The sequence below is a fragment of the Ruditapes philippinarum genome, unplaced genomic scaffold (assembly GCF_026571515.1).
Source record: "Ruditapes philippinarum isolate M1 unplaced genomic scaffold, ASM2657151v2 ctg1424_1_1_1_1, whole genome shotgun sequence".
NCBI lineage: Eukaryota > Metazoa > Mollusca > Bivalvia > Venerida > Veneridae > Ruditapes > Ruditapes philippinarum.
In genome coordinates this window covers 42,522-66,222 of record NW_026862094.1, presented here as the reverse complement: position 1 = coordinate 66,222, position 23,701 = coordinate 42,522, and the positions used below count along the sequence as shown (strand labels likewise).

Genomic DNA, 23,701 nt, shown 5'->3' with positions numbered 1-23,701 from the left:
TTAGAATATGATTTTGAAGTCCAAATTTATGGTTTTCCTAATTTCAAAATCATTCTAAAAATAAGCGTTGACTCGTTAACCTTGTTAAAATATGATTTTCAAATTCGTAAATTAAGTGTGCAATGTAAATGATGTAAACGTTACTATATATACACATTATTTCCTTTCTAAAAATAATTATGAATTTACAAGTAAATTTTAAATTTAGGGGTTTCAATGTAACCGATAGTTAATATGTACTATGATTAAACTATGATTTTAATCGGAAATTAAGCAATTACCATTGAATTCAATACAGATTTATTTAACCCTTTTTCTTTTCTGAATTAATGTTCATACAATAAGATTAAGGTAGTGCACCTCTAATGCATTATCTCCACTTTAAAGAGTATTTAAATAGGCTAGAATCACTGTTAAGTGCATTGAAACTGAGAGGCGTGGGTTCAAGCCCCCAACTTTTTTTCTTTCTTTTGTTTTTTAACAATGTTAATGTATCTCTCAGATCCCTTATGAAAGAAAAAAAAGTGTTTGATTGTAATAATATAATTATTGTAGGTATTTATTTGCTGAAAAATGCCAAATTTAATACCAGATATTTTCAAAGTTTCATAAAATAAAAACTACACGGTTAAAGTATTTTATATTTTGCAAGACAAACCAATATACATTTAAGCAAATTTAGGCAAACTTTGAAAACTGCCTCTCATTTTGGTCAACTAAAGGGATATTTTGTATAAGACATTTTACATAGGGAAATGGTCAAAAAAGTGTTTAAAGTTGTAGGGGTAGAGTTACATTTTTATACATATTTAAAACATTTTGTTTATAAACAATCATTTTGATCGCTCAATTTGTTACCTGAATGTCTTCATTTGTTTCTTAACAATGAGCAATAGGGAAACATGTTCAATAATGATGATAGTTTAGAGTATTTGGAGTTTCTGAAAAAAGCCCTTCTAATGGCGCAGTTTTAGTTTAGAAAAATGTCCATTACTCATAAACAACACGGTAAATTTTGTTTAAATTAAGCATACAGGTGACATTTAAGGCATACACTGTATAACTGCCCTATGCTATCAATTTTTCAGTTCCTTATAGTGCCCATTAGGGTTTTGCTACTTTAAATTTCAATAATTTCTTATGACTTTACAAGAACTATTTTTCTACAATATGTGTCTGAGTATTTAATCCCATTCTGATACCACTCAAGTTCACAGTATGTTTTACTTCTGTCTTAACAAAAGTTTACTATTTCTTTAACACTGAACACATGCATATATATACGTATACGTTTGACTTACGTTATGCCCTGTAAACGCAGCAACTACTCATACCTTATATCTGAGACATCTGGACATTCATGGTAAAATTCCTTCCCGCGGGATCAATCTGATGATTAAATCCAAACTTAACAACCCTCCCTTTGGGTTTGGCTTCATCAAGATTAATTAAGTTTAAACATAACATTAATAAATTAACTGACGAAATGTCGAATAACTGCTGATTTCCCCCCAAGTTGTGATGAATGCAACAACAATTAAAACAAAAACTTGCCTATATTGACAGTATATTTTAGGCGTAGTTAACAGGCGGATTTAACTATTCACTTAAGTTCATTAAATGATTTATCAATTTTAGTTTTTTTTTAATTTAAAGAGGGAAATCATAATCAGAACAGAACAGAACAGAACAGATTTTATTACACATAAACTGTACAGTTTCTAGTGTTTAACAATGAATAATACATATAATATAATATTGAACGATACATATAGGATGAAAAGTGAATGAAATTATTATATATAACACAATAATGGATGAACTAATATTTTCTTAAGAAACAACATGCATACATTATATAATGAAAATCAAAAAAGCAACATGTAATTGCATATTAAAGAACAAAGAAAAAACACATGTACTTGCATTATGTGATAATGTGTGAATTCAACAGATACTGGAAAGTAGGAACTATAATATAATACCTAAACAGTTCAAAAAGGGAATCATTAAAATGTGCATATAATATTATTGTAAATGAAACACCATACTTCAAGAAGTTACATTAGCACATTTGAAAGAATTTGATTTCTAATTTTAAAAGCCTCGAAAATATATTTGCTAAACGTAAGTAATTCTGAAAAAATTTGACTATTTAATAGGTTTACAAATTTAAACATACTTGGTTTTTGTCTGTAAAATTTCTTTATATATTTTTGACGAATTACATTGTATTGTGGATACTCGATAATCGACTGTGGAATCAGAGCTAAATTGTAATCAAAAGAACTGGAAAAGGGATTGCATTCAAACACACGCATTATCGAAAATACCAAAAGCATGTCAAATGAAAGCCAAATAAGAAAATCATGGTAGCTTATATTTTTCAAACACACATATTGACTATATAAATGGGTTGTTAAATGATTTAAAAAAGAAACATGCTATTTCTAAGTAGGCGTGTTTCCATGAATGTGTTTTGTTATATTTTAGCGTATAAAAATGACGTGCAATACTTACATACTGAAATTGTCTAGTGTGTTTACATGTAATGGATTATATTATTGCATATGTCGAATAAGCCTTTAAAAAAGTTTCGCATTGTGAAGAATTTCACTTCAAGCGTCCACTTTAATCCTATTGTGAACATATTCTTATTGTATTGAAAAAGAAATGACCCAAATATCAAACAAATTACAACACCAAAAACCCCAAACAACAACAATAAAACGCTAAGCTTGTAAGACTTTGTAAATTAAATCTATACTTTATCTAGATTTGCATAACGTTGATTTTATAGGCTGTCCTTGAAGTATTCAAGATAGTCCTGATTGTAGGAATAGTAATAATAATATATCGTTACAAATATGTAGTCGACTCTCGTTATCTCGAAGTCATCGAGACTGTCAAAAAATATAGAGATAACAAAATGTCGAGATAAACGTTGCAGGGTTTGTTGCAGTCAAAAACTGAAATTTGCAAAAGATATGTGCATACCATAAATAAAATTAACTAAGTGTGATATCTCCATGTCTTGTTTTCTTGATCCTAAAATCGCAAAGTCAATATTAAACAAAGCTATTACAAGTACCAGCGGAAATACGGCAGTCTGTGATAACTACACATAATGATGTTTACTAGGTAACACACCACCATAGTGAAACGTTGTTTTCAGCATGGTCGATCAAGATATCCTCCCGCGTTGGTTAGCGGACCCTTCTCGAGATTGTTCGACAGATTTTTGATTTATTTTTATTTTATTTTTTATTTTTTGATGTTGTTAAACAATGTTTCTATTCTTTCACTCTTTCATTTACATTTAAAGTCATAATAATTTAAATTAAACACAATGTTCAATTATTTTATATATGACGGAAAATGCACTCATTTTGGACATAAGTCAACCAACACGCTAATTAGATTAACTTTTATAAAAAACAGATTAACTTGTTACAAACATAATCATCATTATGACACGCGCTAAAAAGAGATTATTTTCTGGTTTGTGTATTTCACACCTCTGCAGGAGAAAGGCGAAAAATTATCAGTCGAGATAAACCAAGGATAATAGTGAGAAATAACTGTTGGTGCTGAAATTTTACTTCAAGTACGAATAATACAAATATCTTTATTTCTCTCAGGTCAAGACATTGACAGCATAAGGTAAATAAATATTATCAAATTTTCGAGGCTCAATAGAATACATACAAAAAAACAAAAGCATATATAATACATGTAAAGGGAGAGTATCTTGGGTACTTTAACATATGCATGTTATAAATTTACACGTGTTATATGCATTTAATTTTCATTATATAAATTTTTCAACTATATCCTTGATAAACATACATATTTTCTTCAAAAGTACTATGGTTGTTTATATTCATCAGTTTATCAAAAGAATAAACGCTTCGTCTAATATAATAATTGGGTCGTAAGTATTTTTTTCTTTCATGATCAAAATATTTACATTCTAGAAGGTAGTGAAATTCATCTCCAACTGAGGAATAACATAATGTACATCTTCTCATATTAAGTTCTATTCAATGCCAAGATCCAGTTTCTACTGGTAATCTATGGTTTCGTGTTCTAGATTTAATCAAATATCTAAGTAAATTAGGAGCTGTATTTGTGATATACCTTTCAAATTCGAATTTGTGTTAAGATAACTTGAAATTTTTACACTTTCCAGACGTTTCTAAGTTTGAATACCAACTGTTACGAAACTGGTCTATTAGCTTTTGTTTTACTGTTGCGGTCAAACATTTTTGATTTGGAAAAAGATGTGTGTCCCAAATATTGTTCATGTTGCATTTGACGAGTATATCTATAAAACACGTTATCCACAAAAAATTATTGCTTTGCTGTGTATTTAAAAAATTACTAATATAAAGAGCAAAATAAAAATTTGTTTGCGTTAGTTTAAACGCCTTTGGACAACTATATCAGCCCAAAAAGAAACTAATCTTGATTCTATATCTACTGAGAGCGGTGTCACACTTGTTTCACCATAAACTATTGTATTTGAGGTACAAGATTTTAATCCTAAAATACATTTAAAAACTTAAGTTAAACTTTTTCTATCATGTCAATGTTTCCATAACCCAAAATTTCACATCCAGATACTAAAAATAGTTTAACAGTTTTATTGACAAATCTATTTGGATGTCAATTGGTAAGTATAATGATTTAGCCTTTTTTTATCAAATTATACATTGCTATTGTTCCTTGTTTGGCTATATGCTATTTTGAATTCAAAAAAAGATCCTCTCCTACAAAAGATAATTCCAAGATATTTATATTCATTAACAATTTCGATATTTTCATTATTATAAGTGAAATTGTGTTGAACTGTCTACCTCTTGCGAAAACCATAAATTTTGTTTTTGAAGTGTTAAGAACCAATTTCCATTTATCACAATACGCTGCATAGACATTTAAAGCGTCTTGTAGATCTTCAGCAGATTGTGACAAAATAACAGTGTCATCTGCATACAATAAAATAAAAAGTTTTAAAAAGTACATAACATTTCCATCAAAATCATTATTATAGCAATTGACGCCTTCAACAAGACCTCTGTTGGAAAAATAAGCAGGTAATTCTTTTAAAAATAATGAAAATAAAAGGGGCGATAAATTTATACCTTGTCTTACACCGGCAGTGCTTGAAAAATATATTGATTTGTTCCCATTTGCCCTAACACAAGACTTCGAGATACTAAAAATTTCAAAATAAAAATATCGAGATAAACAAATATTTCAAATAACAATAAAGAGGGAAGACAATTGGGACTTTTCAAAATTTCATCGAGATAACGAAATATCGAGAAACGCGATGTCGAGATTACGATAGTTGACTGTATTTAGTTTTGGTGAAAGGAGTATGAGGCAAAATAGTATTCTTTCCATTTTTTTTTAATTTCGTTTTCTGCATGTTGGAAGGTATATGTTTAAATTTCAAGTTTTTATATGCAAAAGAACGACATCAGACACAATTCAAAACATTTAAAAACGCTATAGAAAATTAACCTTATGTAAAGATTGTACGAAAAAGTCGGCTGTTTAAATGACGTCCATTTGATTTACGCTTTGCATCGGCATTTGCAACAGCAACCACTACCCACAAAAAGCAAAGACTTTTGAAAATTCTGGTCAAATTCCCATCGCAGAATCAACCGTTGATTCCCCGTTAAAAGACCCTCTTTGGGTTAGACTTTACACAAAAGATGAGCTGCATTCATGATATCGGCCATAAACCTCCAAAGCTAGTACTTGGCTGTAATGAATGCTACAAAACAAAGTAAAGGATAATCTAAAATATGATAAACAAGATCAACAAGGAAAGGCGGCGTTCAATGAAAACCTGCCTATAATAATAATATATATGAAGTATTAGATATAGACAAATTGCACATTTAGCATTTTAATAATTACTTTAAAAAGGGGAAATCAAAGCTTTGTTTGTTGAAATTAACGTCTAGCCCAACTTATGACGGCAAACTGTCGTTCCTAATTGTGGACAATACCCCATGTGTTTCTCGACACGCGCGGGCACTTGAGTAGAACTATCGACGTCATTAAGGCTAGCTGGATAGTTTTCTTAGATAAAATACAATGTGACCATACTACGTGACTTTTTGGGTACGGTACATGCAGATTTCCATCGATTTAGGTATTTTTTTCTTCAAAACTTTGCTATTATTCAACAGATTTTGATTAGATAAGGCGTAAGTTCCTGTAATTATTTCAGCTAGCCACGGTTAATCAAAATTTTGAAAACCTCTAAATGGTTTTTGAGAACATTCGAGTACAATTTTGTTTTCATAGCCAGGGCCGTGGAGAACGGTACACACTCATTTATCACAACTATTTCTAGCTAGTCGTCTGTTTTATTTTATTGCTTCTTAGAAAGATCTGCTAAACTTTTATAGATTTTCTATGTCCAATGTATCTAGTGATTCCAATGATGTTTAAGCATATTTTCATAAAGTTATGTTGAAATGATACAGAATACAATGTTATTTAAAAAGATACGGTGCAAACAAATCTTAAGTCTATTTGAAAAAAGACTGAAAATTAATTATGGCAAATGAATCTTCATTTAGCACGAGCATTATCTATACAGGTGAAACGAAGTTTATGCTGTTTAAATTATTACGTCTCCACCACAAAATCTTGACACAAATGAACTGATTTCCGATCCAAGGGGTAGATTTGTGCGAACATTGTTTGAATAAACTTGCTTCTATCAGTATTCTTTAATGATCACATGCATCATAATAAATGATTAGAAATGTATATAGCTTCTGTTGCAAATTAGGTATACAAAGGTAGGTCATTTAAATCGCTATATATTTACCATCAGCGTATAGCTCAATATGTTCTCAATGTTTGATAAATAAAAAACGATAAAATTTTAACCATTCTATTTTGGATTTACTATTCTTAATCTTATCAGAACCAGAGCATTGATCTCTATTTATTTGGATTAATAATTATCTATTACCCACAGTGACAGTGACAATTATCATTCGGCTACTATCAATACCCTTGTAGATAATCATTTTGCTTATGTATGCTCTAAATTGATGCATGGACAGCTGATAAAATCACGTGTGTATCTTTTAAAACCCAAATGGATCAATAACAGTAGAACATTAGTTTTACTTCAACTTTTAGGTAAAGAATTTTTATTATATCAAAACACTTACTTATTTGTGCATGACCTAAGGAGTCTAGTTGTGATTTTGTTCAGTACATATTATGACAATAACTATGATAAATAATAAATTTTCAAATTGTTTTAGAAATTAATCGAGTAATTCAAGTCATTCTGACTTTCACTTAAATCAATTGGACATTTGCAGTTTCATACATATATACTCTTATTATTTCTCAAGCTATTGGTAAGGAATATATACAAAGTATCAATCGGGTTCATCTTCTACCCATTACAAAACTGAACACATAAACTTACAACAACACAAAGTTGGCCGTTAAGGAAACGATGACCTCGACATTTAATAACCGCTGACCTCGAAATTAATCGGGGTCATGTACTGGTCATTTGCAATGTTAATTTGTATGTTATTGACCTGACAAGAAAAAGATGACAATAATACACAAGGACCGACCCCATCACAGTATGCTTCCACTTTTTAAGAGAGGACTGACCAATTTGAAGTTGAATAACTATAAGTTCTTCACAATTCATATACACACAACTATCAAGTGTTTGGTATTGCTATTGAATTTTTAAAGTAACATGAAGGTTCTACGTGTTTTTGTTACTCAAAAAAGATTTTAGGTATATGTGCTGAATTGCGTAATCAATACAAATTTTGATCTTGTTGTATTATATTGAAACTTGAATTAGAATTATGTGACGTTTGCTTTGCTTGTTTCATAGACATTTGCTGCATTGGCAGTGTAATGTGGAATAACATGACACCTCCGTGTATTGTTTCAAACATTTACTCTGATATAGTGATCACTTTGCCTTAAATGTTCAGGATAAATGAAACCACATCCTTAATGCTTTCATTTAATGTACTTTATAAAAAACATTGGTAACTATTTTAAGATGGAATATCAAAAATATTTGCCAACCATAATAACAATGCAATAAAACATTAAAGTATAAAAAGAGGAGCGATTGAGGTCTTTAACCGTACAGTAATATTTGGCTCTAATGTTGGAATGATTTATCGTTCAGTAAAATACAATATTTTTGACCGCAAGGAATTTGATGAGTGGTAAAAGGATTGTGTGATTCTTTCTATTTTAAATAGATAACTATTATAACAATTGCAAATATAATATCAGATATTATACGAACTAGATATAATAGATTATACTAACTTATCGTAATACACTCGACTCATATGATACTCAGATCAACGGTTTATCAATGTCTTTAACTTTACACATTAGCCTGACTTTGATCAGCTAGTTCATAGGCAGCCTTGAACGAGCTGGTTGTGGAAATACTTAATACGTTTAGAAAGATAAACAAATGTCAGATTTTGTTTACGGTATGGACAAGATATGTGCTTCAAATGCGCAAAGTACTGATATAAGTTGTTCAAGAGTGTTGAAAATATTTGGCAAAGTCCAAATGTTGATATCCTTTCGGTAACCTACTTTGACTTCTGTTTTATCTATATCAAAATAATGGTTTCAGGTACTGAATGAACTCCAAAATATCAATTAGGGTTATGAATTGAATTATAGAAAGTGTTTTGATGTTAGAAGTCTATTTGTCCTTAAACAACGAATGTTTGTCCGGACAGCAACGAACGAACAAAGGACAGAAGAGTGAAACGGTTTTTTCGCTTCTAAAAATAATCAAATAATCATAATTTAACATGAAAGTTTATGAAACTAAAGTAGCCCCAGATAAAGATAAGCTGACGAAATCAGGAAATGGTTTTACAAATATATAATATTTATAATTATGTTCCTTCAAAATTAAATGATTAATGATGACAAAAATATTTTCTTGGCCTATGTATGTACCAGATATTAGATACCATGTAATCATACACAGAAATTACATAAGCCATTAATATCACAAGCTAAGGACATGACTTAGTATGATTAGAAGAAGTCGTTATTGTAGATAAAGATAACAAAGATTGAATCTTCAAATTTAGTATTATACATCACAATTTCAACTTGCATGCTGGTCGGACATTTTTATGTACTAGGGTAAATATTATTTAGTTTATAAAAAAAATCATACTGTTCTTCTTTCTTTACTATTGTAATTATTTTCTTTTACAATTATGAACTGTGTTCTGAAAATGTACGATTGGAGAGCAGATAACAAAATCGCATGCTTCACAGTAAAGCAATGTATCTATTCTTGATTTGAAGTTATCTTCATCAGAAAGTGATATAAAGATATCTCAAAAGGTAAGATTGTGAACCACATTATTCCCATCAATTCGTTTCTGTCACTATTCTCGATTCTTTTAAATCGTGCAATTCAAGTAAATTTTAACAACTTTTCTATATGCATTTGCAAAAAATATAGTAATTTGTTACTTAAATCCCGTGTTAGCATTTGAACTTTATTGCTTTCTATTGATATTGATTAGATCTACTGAGATATTGCATCTTTCTTATTGTCCATCTTATTAAATTCCATTTTGTGGTCGTATATTTTAATGAACTATTTTCTCATCGGCATCAGTTGTATGAAAAAAAAAGATATTTTGTTAATATGTTATTGCTAAAGCTGCATGCCTCCATATCAGTCAAACTTATCAGGATTCAAATATTAATTTACATGTTGTGTGCGACTTTTAATTGATTTTGTAGAAATAATCATTTTGTGTATGTGTTAGGGCTCTTTTCGCATATTTTTTACTTCTCTTTGGTATTTATTGTGGATTGTAAGTGCGGATTGCAAACTGTTAATCATTTTCTCTATTCACTTCACAATATTTTATTTTTAAATACATTGACAATTACTTTCATAACAATTAGCATGAATCTGGAGGAATGCTACTTATAAAATCACAGGACAAACAAATACTTCATTAGTTTACATTAATCTACTGAATAAATGAATTTGAAAAAAGACAAAAAGAAACAGGTGGTATGAGGTTGTCTTTGGCGAAATATAGCAGATACATGTGCTTTTTATTTTAGGTTTTTTTTTGTAAATGGATGTAAAAGATACCTAACAATATATATGAGATAACAAATTACATATCTATGTTAAATTCAAATATCTGGACCATTATTAAAAGATTATTTAATTTAACTGATCACGTTTATATCATAATGACCTTGATTCTATCGGTTTTGTTCGATATATGAATATAAACGTTCCTGCTACAATGGGATGACAACAAAAATTAAAATGCTGACATTGTTATCAAAATTTATCTAACACTTGAAAGATTGCTCGTAGCTCTGTACTCAAAATCAAAGAAATGAAAAGTCAAAGCCAACTCATTGTGAAAATCTACTAAATTAAATAAATAATATAAAATTAAAAAAAAAACACATAAACATGGCTTAGGTTAAGTACTTTTGTTGATTCATTTACAGAGCTGACATTGCTATCAGAGTCAGAATCTGACTCGGAAGTAGAACAAAAAATATCTAAACCAATTTTGTGCAACTGTGATTTAGCTATTCGTCGTAATTTTTTGTTCTTTCGTAAATCATTAATAGTAATTTGATTAAAATTTGTAGCATCTTGAACAGATAATTTTTTACCAAAGTTATCTTTTCTCCGCGATTTTGATGACTGAATTGCCTCACCTCTTTCTGAACATCTTCTTTTTTCTGGGCAATTTGTCTCCTTAACATCTCTGCCTCGGACATCCGTTCTTTCAATTGTCTTTCCTCTTAATGTAGAGCTTGTAACTCCTTTCTCATCTCAAGAATATCTGGGCCTATTGCACCCTCCGCATTCTGTTTATCCGAATTCCCTTCGTCTTCATGTTTGGTTATTACTTCCGCTTCCGCTGAATGTACGTCTCCAGACAACAGTTTGAGATCGGTTATGTGCCCTTGTGTCCAAAAGGATTCTTCTACCTCGTCTCCGACACCATCGTTAAGCAATTTATAGTCAACCCTTTTTCCTCTCTTCTTGTGAACATGTTCCCTTCTTTCCTTGGAAGACATTATAACCTCTTTACACTGTCTAATGTCCTTGAAGGAGCTCACACGTGCAAAAATATGTACACGTTTTGTTTTATACAAAACGTAAAATGTTTCCAAAAATCCTCTCAGTTAACTAGTATTTTTCAACTGACTGATAAACATACCAGTCCATAACTTAAATAAAGTTCCTCAACTAAGTTGAACAAATTCTGTATAAAAATATCAAGAATTTTTTTTAATTTTTAAAACAAGTGATCTCAAAGTCAACGAAATACAGAATGATTAAGGTGGATTTGACTGTCACTTGTTATTTTGACTACGTTAATTCATATAAAATCATATTTAAGCTTTAAAAAGTTTAAATACTGATTCATTGGAAGGTATCTGATTCATTTTTGCGTTTGATAAAGTGCATTTATTTTTGCATTTTTAGTCTTAAAGATGTAAAAGACGATTGTAATTAACTTGACTTTGATTGCGTTGTATATAATGCTGAACTTAGTCAAATTCTCGAAAAGTTATTCAACTGTTTGTCAAAAATTTTTTTGTTTCAGGTATACTGAAATTGTAAAAGATGCCAGGATATGTCCATCAGCATAAAGCTTCGCGTGCAGAAGTTTCAATAAAATGGATATCAACGATTTTTATAGCACTTCTGTTCCTGGTATGTTTGATACACAGCAAAATATCAATGCTAGCTTTGTCTAGTGCTATGCATGCAAGTAATGATAATCTCGACCGTCATGCAAGATGCAGAATGTTCGTTATATTACAAATAATATCACTCGTGCCACATGCCATAAATTTGATTCGGGGAGTGTGGGGAGGTGTCCTAAGAAGAGATAGGAAATGGCCAAAGGGAAAAGTAATGTTATTTGCGGTAAGCTTGTTAATGTTTGGTTTTTAGTTTGTTTGTTGTGTTTTGTTTGTGTTTTGTTGTTGTTTTATTTAATTCTATTCAATTGCGTGTCGTGATTAATTATTTACATATTTAGTCTATGGTTTACACTGATCCCATGTAAATATCACAGGGTGGAGCTGAATGGAATTTGAAGTGTCAAGGGTCTATTCAAAATTCGACACGAGATCTGTTATCTCATTAACTATTTGAAATATTACATAACAAGGTCACGAGTTTCTACAGAATATGATTATAAAAGACTAGAAACGAATTTTCCAGTTCAGAATTTGATTAACATTCATGTTTAACAGTGACCATTGTACGTCTGAGTCCTGCTGGTTTTACGCATAAATTACCTAAAGACGTACACTGTTTTGAAAAGTCTCGAGAGACTTGATCTACTTAGCCTATCGAAAGTAATGCATCGTTGGCACAGATCATAAAATAGATGTAAATAGAATATCTAAACATAAACTAATAAATCACAAAGTCATTACAATAATCGTTTAAGTTTTGTATTTAAAGTTGTTCCACACTTTAGATAAATTTACGAATTCACATATCATATTGCCCATTGTTTCAAATCAGTTTCTTACTCCTCACTGTACATCTCATTCACATTGATTCCGACTGTGTACTTAGTTTCGGTTAGAAACACTATTCCGTATTCGGAGTTATCTGTGTTAGTAAATTTACTTTAAGAAAACATGTAACATATTTGTGCACGGCCATTAGGCGTTGTTACCACAGACAGACGTTGTGAAGTACATAAAACCAGATCTTTCGATCACAAAGGTCAAAGGAAAACGCCTGTCTGGTGCCAAATACTACATGCATTGAAATAAAAAAAAATATTTTTTACACTGGTGCAAATATAAATCATTTTGAGACATGAGGGTGTGTGAAAGTAAAAGGTCAAATAAGAATTAGAAAACAAGTGTAGAGACAATTAAGTAGCCTTGAAATAAGGATAATATCAGAGCGTGCCAAATCAATCTAGGTGAATATACACAAGGGTAAGGTCGCCAGAGATGATGAAATAACCAGATTGTGTTCGAAGATTATCTTCTGAATGGATGGATGGGTTTTAGTATTAACTGAAAACAATTATCACCATCATTGGCAAAAAAACGTCAAGGCCACATGCAGCGATCCAAGTAATGATAAAAAATAAAGATCAATTCATCATTAATTGTGGGATTGAAATGTAAATGTTCATTTTTTTGAAACTGACCTATTTGTGACGTGCGTATTTTGTGAAAAAATCTGGCAGGCGAATTTTGCGACCTATAGGAACTTATGTTATATCAGTAATAAAATGGATAAAATAACATCACATTCATAACAGGATATTAAAAATTATATTCTATATATTACATGTACATTGTAATATTTTATTTAAGATTCTAACCTTCATCAATATGTAAATAAGAATTTGTTCTTTTAATAACTGAGAGCATTTGAATTCGTGCTAATTGTGAGATAACCCTGAATGACGTCTTCAAGATACACGTTTGAAATTTATAAAAAAAAACATGACTAGAGACATTGACCCTATGGTTTATAAAAGCATTGCTTTAGACGTATTAAGTCTAGCATTTACTAAAAATAGAATGTCTATATTTTGTGCTACAGACTTAATGTGTTTCACGACCAATTATCTTTTCCAAGACTGTCCTGTTATTTCATTTACAGATATATGTTTATAGCATATTTCATCACAAAAAGGGATGACTGAAAGATATAAGGTCTAAATATACATGTAATATACTTTAAATATAACGAATAAACCCCTAAGCAATTTGTAACAAAAGATTTCTATACAAATATTAACAAAACAACAGCTGACTAACCTGCCGCCGTTAAAGTCATGAAATTTAATTAACCATTTAAGTACCGTGCATTTTACGAAGCTATGTCCACGATAAGCAACTTATTTCCAACCAATTTTTTAATAAAAACAATTTGCTTTATGCATCGAAATCCGATTTACCAACTTAGAAAGTTTGAAATTTGTATCTTATAAACATTTTGTTGCATTGTCCAATTGTATTCGATAACGAGGGCAAACAACATTGTCTTATCGAGTTTTAGATTTGAGGGTGCCATGATAAACCAAGTTAGAATAATATTTTTAAGAAAACTTTGGTCAATAAGGAAATTCCTCATTACCGTCTTTGTTAGATAAAATCTAATGCTTTATTATGATTCATTGTTATACAGTATTTACACGATTCCCATTATAAACAAAAGGGGGTTATAAGTTTCTGTTCAGTGTTAAACTCTGTCATATATATTTCCCTATTTAAATTATAATTTCTATTAAATTAATACAATTTGTAAAATACAAAAATTAAATACTTGCTAAAATTGAAACATAACATAATAAATTCTGTCGATAAAGCATTTTAATCTTACTTCTGCTTCACTTTTGAACTGGATCCATCATTCGCTTAAGGAAGTTTAATTTTTTGGGATGTATAGATTAAAACTGAAAGTTAGTCAGCAATATCAAGGCGGGTCAATGTGTAAAATAATGCCGACATTCTTTGCCCTATACTTGTGGTGGCAATGTGATAGGCCGGTCTGTTTTCAGTTAAACTTCATGTAAACTTTACAGGGAAGAACTGAATATACGACGAGTTTTCATTGGTCATTTTAAAATAACAAAATGAAATCTGGAAATCACATTGGCAATTCTTAAAATAATGTAAAAAATAGCTCTAATCCGAAATATAAATGATAGTTTTTGCCATTACGAAACAAAAAGTAAAGGATAGTTCTTAAATAAAATGTACCGGACAGTTCACTTTACATTTATTGGTGAACAATTTATTTACGTAAAAACTTACTTACTAGTATTTTATTTTACACAATATTTGTTTTTTAATTTTGTCGAAAATATTGAGAATAGTATAGAACTTATCAGGTACCCTTAGTTTAGTGTCAAATATTTTGAGGATTTTGATGCATTCATTTGATATAATGTTAATAATTTTTATATACATGTTTGCATACTTATCAAGACTTTATAAAAAGTAATTGCCTTACCGACTGCGAAGATTTTGTTGTTAGAAACTGAATTCACTTGACGAAACATGACAGATTTGTTTTAAAAAAAAATATACATTTTTAATTGTTCATTTTTAAGATAAATAACCCTACATGAAATAATTATGTCATCGTTATGCAAGCTATGCAAACATTTCTATGTTGCTTTGCATGGAAAACTAAAAACTTACCTATGGAAGCTAACCAGTTTTACTTTGTTGTTTTTAAAGATACTTCGTGATTGACATGAAGGGACCAGAAATATTCCGCTATGAATTTTGAACCATTCGATGTAGGTCAGGACTGATAACTAATGTGCAAATTTGCAGATCATTTCCTCATCCTTTTTTAAAGAATAACAATTTTTTGTGCAAAATGACCAAAACAAATGTTGAAACGATTTTTGTTCAAATCGAGCCACGAATACAAATATAGATATTCAATATAATTTTGAGTGAATTGCTTTATATCCATAGCAGATTTTCCCATTTTTAAAATGCCTCACTTGATCTAAGTAAACAAGAATTTCCAATTTTCTTTAAGCTTTTGACCACAGTGAAGCTCCTGTAATCACTTTTGGGCTTCGCAAAAGTAATACATGTAGTTAAAATGTTTGATATTGAATAATATAGTTACGATTCTTTTTCTGTATACGATAAGTTTGTATTTCAGACGATGGTAAGCATTATGGAAGCAGGTGGTCTTTGTTCATTTATCTTTTATATACCAGGACTCAGTAAAACGTATCATGTTATTCTGTTGATGAACTGTGTGATAGTTTGTCCACTTCTTAACACCTTTTGGAACATCAGAAGACTAAACTTCAGTACTCGAAATTTACAGCAATATTGTTGTTGTAAATTTACAAGTGCCTATGCTCTCGTGTGCGTGGTTGTTGGAATAGTTTGTACAATTTTAATGTTGCTACACACATCAACAAGAACACTTATAACAGCATCTATAAGTGTCATACTATTGTCTGTAGCTTGGAGTCCTTCAATTCAAAAATATCTGGTGGAAAGTGAAAAGGAGATCAATAGCGAGGTATGTATGCATTTGTTTATTTTAAAGCAATAAGTTATTTATAAAGTGACATGTTTTTAATAAAATCATTTTTAATAAAATCATTGTTTAGCTATGAGATCCAAATATAATAACAAACTGAATGAATTAATACAAGATTAAGACAATGGTTAGATACTTTATTGAAGAATGGTCACATATATTGGTCATAACTTTTACAACTTGCACACGAAAACATAAAAACACGTGATTCTGTGCTCAATTATGCATATTGATAACAAAATGTCAACAAAAACAGCAAAATTTTATGAGATAGAGAAATAGCTCAGAAAAGATTTCGAAAAAAAAAAGAAAAAAAGTTATATTCCTGTATTTAATAATACTTTTCAGAGTAGAAGAAATGATGGTCCATGTGCATCAAGCAGTAGTATACAATTTGAAGATAGTCCATATTCATTAGGTCAAACAATAAATCAAAACACATTAGAAAACACAACATGGAAATTAACTGCACTAATGTCACTAGTAAAACTGCTATCAACTTTTGGATTTTCTTTGCTGATATTGTTTGTAAGCGACATGTCACCTTTTCCTGAAAATTTTGAAAAAGGTACAAAAAATCTAAATTTGTTCTTACCTAAATCCAAGCTCGTACAGCTTAATGTAATTAATATACTTACACAAGGAAGCATGAATTATTATGTATGTAATAAAAGTCTATATATTAATAAGGCAATTGCACGATACCATAGCAAGCCTTTTATAAATCAAATCTACGAGTTGCAAAACTTTTATTTTGGATTCATTTGCACAATTATATAATTATACTGGAACATTGAGGTTTTGGAATGATCTGAAATTGTAACTTTGAAGTTATGAACATTAAAAAAAAGATTAGAAATTATATCTTACATAGTACATAGTGACAAATCAATCAAATCTGATATCAACGTTAATTGTTCTTGTGGGATGTATACGTAACAGTAAGTAACTAATAAACATATGCAATTGATAGATTATATCAAATCATTATTCAATTCCTTTCTTTCGAATATTGCGATCAGTGCTTAAACTGGTAAATGAGTGTTCTAATTGTCTGTTATAATTTGGCCTACATTACAATTATCTTTCTGTTCTTGCAGTCGATGTTGACACTTATAAGAATGCATGGATAACGTTGTTTGAGTGCAGTCGAGAGCAATTATTCTATTTCTACACACACATAACATCAGGTTTTGTCGGAAAGTATCGCTTATTATATTTCTTAACAAAATCATAAAATTAAGTTCAAGAGTATATGAAGTGTTTGTAAAGGTCTTTTTGCTCATCTACGGAGCTATTGTATTTAATTCTTCCTCTTCAAAATCTCTTTCAAACTTTGAAATAAATAGTTTTATGTGATAAAATTGAATTATCTCATGAAATTATAATATCACGTTTATTTGTCATAATTGTCTGACCGGTTATCAAACTTATACTTATATGTGTTTTAAGTGCTTCATATACATTTTCAGGCTATCTCGCCGGCTATATCGCTTGTAAAACACGTTCACATAGACTTGGTTTCTCAATACCACTTGCACTCGCAACCCCTATTTCTGTATTCATGTTAGCATCTGAGAACACATGTAATTTCTTTCTTCTTCTGTCAGGTAAGTTAAAGTGTGCAAATGGTTGACTCGAGCCAACATTCTTTGTCGTTACATTATTTGGACTTGAATCAGGCTTTTTTCTGTACTTTTTAATTTGTTTGTTCGATTGGGTTTTACGTCACACCGACAAAGTATAGGTCGCATGGCGAAATTCGAGCTTTATTGGTGAAGGAATATATGAATCTTACATCGGCTGCCGATACAGACTGATATATCTAGCTCGAGGGTGACTGTTTACGGCGGTAACGAGGCTCTGCAGTTACCCGAAAGCTATATACCGACAGCCGGTGTTTGATTCTTTTTCTTGCATATTACATATCAATTATTTTCAGAACAAAAATTACGAAAACTGATATTCTCATTATGCACTTGGGCCTTTCTTAATTTTACATTGTATTTTTATATGAAATGAGCATAGACAATATCCATTAAAACAAACAAAGAAATGTTTCCAATTTAATGGTAGTAGTAAATCTGCCTAGATAAATTTCTGATACACATATTTTTTGTTTTGTATAGATAACGAGGACAAGATGAACTGTACTATCACATCATCGAAAAGTATAACACTCGTAGTGATAACCACGACGGCATTTTTCCTTGCACAGGTCTTTTCGACGTGGTGGGTTTTATTCGAAAGTGATTTCAATATTATGTTGAGGGAAGATCAGGTAATTATTAGTGAATATTAAGCCAGTCAGAGTAAAGCAGCCTACGTAGTAATAACGGTATCGCCTAAGTATTGATAAATTATCCATTTGTTAAATGAAGCGTAATATGCCCAATCAATATTAAATACGAACTTTAAGGATATATCTATTTATAAACTAAAGATTAACTTTTAAAGACGATGGCCTCAGTTCCTAAAATTATAATAACATATGACATGTATGATCACACGAATTAATTATTTTGTAACAGTTATTTTGGACGCCAATGTATAACTCTGCTCTACTTGAACACTGGATAATGTTAGCCAGAAGGAATGAAATCACCGACAAGGAAAACAAATATTTGCAACCATTGCAATTGGCCAAGAATTCGAAAGTTTTTATATGCACCACAATGTATAGAGAGGTACGTTTATATCAAATTACATTGTTCATTCATCTTCTAACATTTACCATACAATCGTACAACGATGTCACAAAATCTTGATGTTTGAGTACATCCAAAATGACACACAGATTCCATGCCCCCTCTATGTTGGAAAACGTATCAATTTACATTTTCCAGACAGATGCGCTGTTCACATGTACCATTATCTCAGTTTGGGTTGCAAAACATAAATACATTAGGAAGAAAGTATAGTTACGATATCAATAACAAGCAATATGTACCTAAGCATTAATAAAACATTTTGCTAACTTGAGTTTATTACCTTTTAGGACGACCAAGAGATGAAACAACTCCTCGAATCTTTCAGATTATTTAACAACCACGCTTTTAGGACTAAAGGACTTAAAATCGAGTTTCATATTTTCTTCGATGGTGCTGTAAAGGCAGGAAAACCGACGGAATATCTACTTCAGCTAGTTGTGCTTTTTGAAGAAGTGTTTGGTTAGAAGTTATTATTATCATTATTAAGTTTAACTTTACTATTCCCCTATAGTTATACTTGCAACAGCGTTTATAAAAAACTATTGTTTAATTTCTACAGTGTCATTCGAACAAAAAAGTCAATGTTTATAAGCATATAAAATATGTTTTATCTAAATTAAGACCTGAATAACTATTAGCATTTTATACAAAAGGATTTGATGTCTTATAAACTTTATATTAATTTACTGTTATTATCTTCTTTAAATGATATACAAAATGTAAAAGGGAAAATTCGACTTGATGAAAGCCTAAATTTCCTGCTGTTTTTTATATTATTTATGTATTTATTCATTTATCTATTTATGAATTAATAAATTAATTTATTTATTTTAAACAATTTGTATAAAGACGGCTTAAAATTTAAAGGATTGTAAATATAAATCACGCTGTAATTACGTTAAGGGGGAACAGAAATCTGATATATATTTAATTTGTTTTGGCGTCATAATTAAATATCATTAGACTATTTACGTAATGAAGGTCGTTATTGTCGAAAAAATTGACTTTGAACACTTCAATTTAACACTTTTAGGGACAAAGGTAGGATTTTTTACAAAAATCGAAACACCTTATGGTTTGTCGCTAAGCTTGCGACTGCCTTGTGATCAAACCGAGGGCTCAAATTGCACAATCCATCTCAAAGACAAATTAAAGGTAAGATATTTATATGGTATTATTATCATCTTAAGCTTCAAAACCTTTCCTTGTTAAGCTGAGCAGGTAAAGAAATAAGGATTCTCATTTCCATGTTTTATATACCCAATTTCATGAAAAAAGTTTTAAAAAGAGAAAAAATGTTCCTTTCGATGATATATTTTTATATAATAATTTGTTTTAATCAAAAGTTACCTATATTATTTCATAAAAGACAATATATATTGAGCATACGTTATTCTGCAATGCCTAAAATGGTTATTTAATATTTTCTCCTGTTTTATGTTTTGATAATTATATGGCACCATGAAAATTATATTGCATTAACATTTCGAAACTGAAATTAACATACCGTACTTTAAGCAAAAATAATAATGGTGTAACAAATGTATGCTGTATCAAAATATAAATAATGACCTTAACTTAATTAATTTGTTAAGGTAAAGAGCAAGAAAAGATGGAGCCAAGTCATGTATATGAAATATGCTCTGGAAGAAAAAATTCATGGAAACCGTAAGTTAATTTGTTTCTACAATGTTTCATCAAATGTCATATAACCTGATTATATAAGAGACTCCATAAACAAACACTTTATAAATTGCACCTTTAAGAAGTTTTTAAGGCTCAAACTATTCAAGTTAATTGAACACATCATTGAATTACACGTCTTAAGTTACTGATTATGTAACTGATATGTCCGACTTATGTCAAAGCTTTAATACGCTATGGCATAGTCTAAACAGGGGAGAGTTACCCGTGTTAATAGTTAAAAGCAATATCCTCAATAAGCGGCGTATTTATTTTTCATGGAACCTAAATAATTAAGCAACATTCACCTTTTTCTGGACCATGAAGATAGTTCCTTGACTGGCCAGCAGGCAAGATCTATATATCCTGGAGCAAATTTGAAACATTTAGAATTCTACTGTACATAATATAAACTCTCTGGCTACAGCAAAAAATTCGATCCCATCGGCACCTGGAAGGTGCAATAAAAAATTTAGTAATAACTGGAAGATTCACCAGAAATATATAGAACATGAGAATCTAAATAAGTATTGAATTCTCAAAATATCATAATGATTTTTTCATACTGCATAATTAGTTTGCTGCTCAATACTTATACTTATGAAGTATTTGTAGTTAAAAATGACCTTAATATCCCATTTTTTGTTGGTTTATTTTTGTAGGTGTGTGTGTGTGCGTGCGCGCGTGTGCGTGCGTGCGTGTGTGTCTGTGCGTGCGTGCGTGCGTTCGTGTTCTCGACAATTTCTCTTTTGTTTTATGTTAACAAAATTGATGTTCCATACTTTACGTAATGATTTGTGATTCAGTGATTCAGTTTTATAGGTTTATTTTGTATATGATCAAAATATGGCACATTTTTTAATACAAACTTAAATAAATTGTTTTGTCGCAGATGTCTAAAAGTAGGTGTGAAAATTCACCCACCAATATAATGTATTTTTTATTTAAATTTAAGAAAATTCCGAACAATCGTACATTCTAACAACTGATGCAGATGTCAAATTTACCCCTAAAAGTGTTGAAGCACTAATTAATCTAATGGCACGTGATGAGAGCGTCGGTGCGGTCTGTGCAAGGACTCATCCACTCGGAAGTGGGCTGCTAGTTTGGTATCAGATTTTCGAATATGCAATTGGTCACTGGTTTCAAAAGGTATTTTAATTTGTATTTTCTTTATGTTTGTGAGTGCTATCACGCCATGTGCTTCATTTTAGAAATAAATATTTGTTGAATAAATATAGTTTAGGAAGCAGCATCCGGTGTTTTAAAACGTTTACCATGATATGGATACAATTTCGACGGAAGTAATATATTGTTCGACATTTCAGGCATCTGAGCATGTACTTGGTACTGTTTTGTGTGCACCCGGATGTTTCAGTGTCTACAGACTTAAAGCAATTAACGATGTCTTGAGTCTATACGCTACAAATGTTGAAAAAGCAGAAGAATTTTTAACAAAAGATATGGGCGAAGACCGATGGTTATGCACGCTTTTGGTAAAATCATTTTCCACGTATTTGACAAGTTTTATTTTACATTTGTGCAATTAAAACCCTTTCTGTTTGTTTGTATGTTTGTTTGTTTGGTTGCTTCTTTATATTATTTCAAATATAATCAAATATATTGTGAGCTGTAAAAGAACTCAAGCTCACTTTTAGAGACTGCAAATTGCACCTTATTGTTTTATATTCCCGATCATTGACTATCGCCACTTTTCAAATTATAGCTTCTTAACTGAAATTCAACTGAATGAAGTAAATGTTGAAATCAAAGATGAGTATGTGATCTATGAAATATTCAATAAAGTTATAAACATATGTGTTTCATGAATGTAAATTATCATTTTGAAGGTCCAGAAAGGATGGCGGATAGAATATTGCGCAACGTCAACAAATAGTACTCATTGTCCTGAAGATTTTGACGAGTTTTTTAAACAAAGGCGCCGATGGATTGTTTCAACACTTGCGAACCAATGGCTTTTAATTAAAGAATGGAGTTTAAGTAAGTTTGTTGTCTATTTTGGATACAAACTTTGCACATGGAAAAACTAAAATAAGGATCAAAAACTTGAAATCATTCGGATGCGAAGCAACCGAGTCTTTGAAGATTATGAAAAAGTCGCATGATTTACTGCGGGATGACACAATTCATTTTGTGAGTATTAAAACATTTTGCAAAGTAAATTAACACATACACATGCATATGGTACCCATTTTCTTTTTTCAATTTATTGCAAAAAACATCTGTTATTAACAGTTTTGTCCATTCAACGAATAATACTTTTTTATCTCAGTAAACAAATAATGGACTGCTCATCTGGTTGATTTCCTAGAATGTCTATGATTATAGTATATTTCAGATAGTGGTTATTTCAATTGCTTTACTTATTTTTTACCCGCACAGACGTATTTTCGAATTGACACTCGCGTTAATAAAGAAGCACAGCGAAAAAAATAGACCGACGAAACCACTGCTCTGAATACTAGCGCGACGTTACTGAATGTAGCAATGTGTGAGAACGCTTCCCCTTTAACACTTTTCTAAAATTAGGTTTTACCCAATCACCACTGCGTCACATGTGCTGACAAGCGATTTTATCTATTTTAATGAAATTTTATCATATACAATTTGTAAGAGGAAAAGAAGTTGAAAATCTAACTACGTGTTAAATAAAACTGTGCTTATGGTACATATAGAAGTGACTCGAGATACCCTGACAGGCAAGAAATGGAACTCTTTTTCATACCATTTCCGCAAGATAAAAGGCTACGGAGAAATACACTGGCTTGGCCAAATCAACAACAACAACAACATTTGACTTATTCCTTTCAATTTAACCAGTTTCTTCGCAGCCATTTTACGTTTGCGTAAAACCTCACTTCTTATTAATTTATATGGATATAAGTTTACTACTGGTACATGAATACCTGTAATGAATTATTGTTTTTATCTATTTTTTTAGTTAAACAAAACAACTTACGTGTGTCTTTCCTCTTCAAGATATATCAAATTATTTTGCTGGTTTCAACTTTAATTGGACCAAGCTCAGTTATTCTTGTTGTTTCAGGTATGTCTTCAAATACAGATTGTTTGCATTTATTTATTTTTTATTTATTTATTTTTTATTGTGCGGGTGGGTGGATATTGACATAATCCAATTCTAGAC

General features: G+C 30.5%; 2 protein-coding genes across 4 annotated transcripts in view; both read left to right on the top strand.

The window, feature by feature from the left end:
- The first annotated feature begins 6,859 nt into the window (after positions 1-6,859).
- Positions 6,860-17,555, top strand: LOC132717889 (uncharacterized). Of its 3 annotated transcripts, none has more exons than XM_060701467.1 (5): positions 6,860-7,179; positions 11,679-12,004; positions 15,749-16,120; positions 16,490-16,709; positions 17,242-17,555. In XM_060701467.1, exons 2-5 carry the CDS (start codon positions 11,699-11,701, stop codon positions 17,376-17,378), a joined length of 1,035 nt encoding a protein of 344 aa, XP_060557450.1. In that variant the 5' UTR covers positions 6,860-7,179; positions 11,679-11,698; the 3' UTR covers positions 17,379-17,555. The 3 variants fall into 3 exon arrangements, with proteins under 3 accessions (XP_060557450.1, XP_060557449.1, XP_060557451.1); XM_060701466.1 differs by lacking the exon at positions 6,860-7,179 and adding an exon at positions 9,054-9,210 and having other exon boundaries at positions 17,242-17,554; XM_060701468.1 differs by lacking the exon at positions 6,860-7,179 and adding an exon at positions 9,227-9,417.
- LOC132717888 (chitin synthase chs-1-like) overlaps positions 17,248-23,701 on the top strand; it is a 24,653-nt gene continuing 18,199 nt past the window's right edge. Inside the window, exons 1-11 of the mRNA XM_060701465.1 lie at positions 17,248-17,341; positions 17,615-17,751; positions 18,271-18,422; positions 18,673-18,828; positions 19,140-19,311; positions 19,886-20,007; positions 20,448-20,520; positions 21,491-21,687; positions 21,864-22,031; positions 22,386-22,536; positions 23,498-23,602. Coding sequence (XP_060557448.1) covers positions 17,706-17,751; positions 18,271-18,422; positions 18,673-18,828; positions 19,140-19,311; positions 19,886-20,007; positions 20,448-20,520; positions 21,491-21,687; positions 21,864-22,031; positions 22,386-22,536; positions 23,498-23,602 — 1,342 coding nt within the window. The 5' untranslated portion in view covers positions 17,248-17,341; positions 17,615-17,705. The remainder of the gene's footprint in view (positions 17,342-17,614; positions 17,752-18,270; positions 18,423-18,672; positions 18,829-19,139; positions 19,312-19,885; positions 20,008-20,447; positions 20,521-21,490; positions 21,688-21,863; positions 22,032-22,385; positions 22,537-23,497; positions 23,603-23,701) is intronic.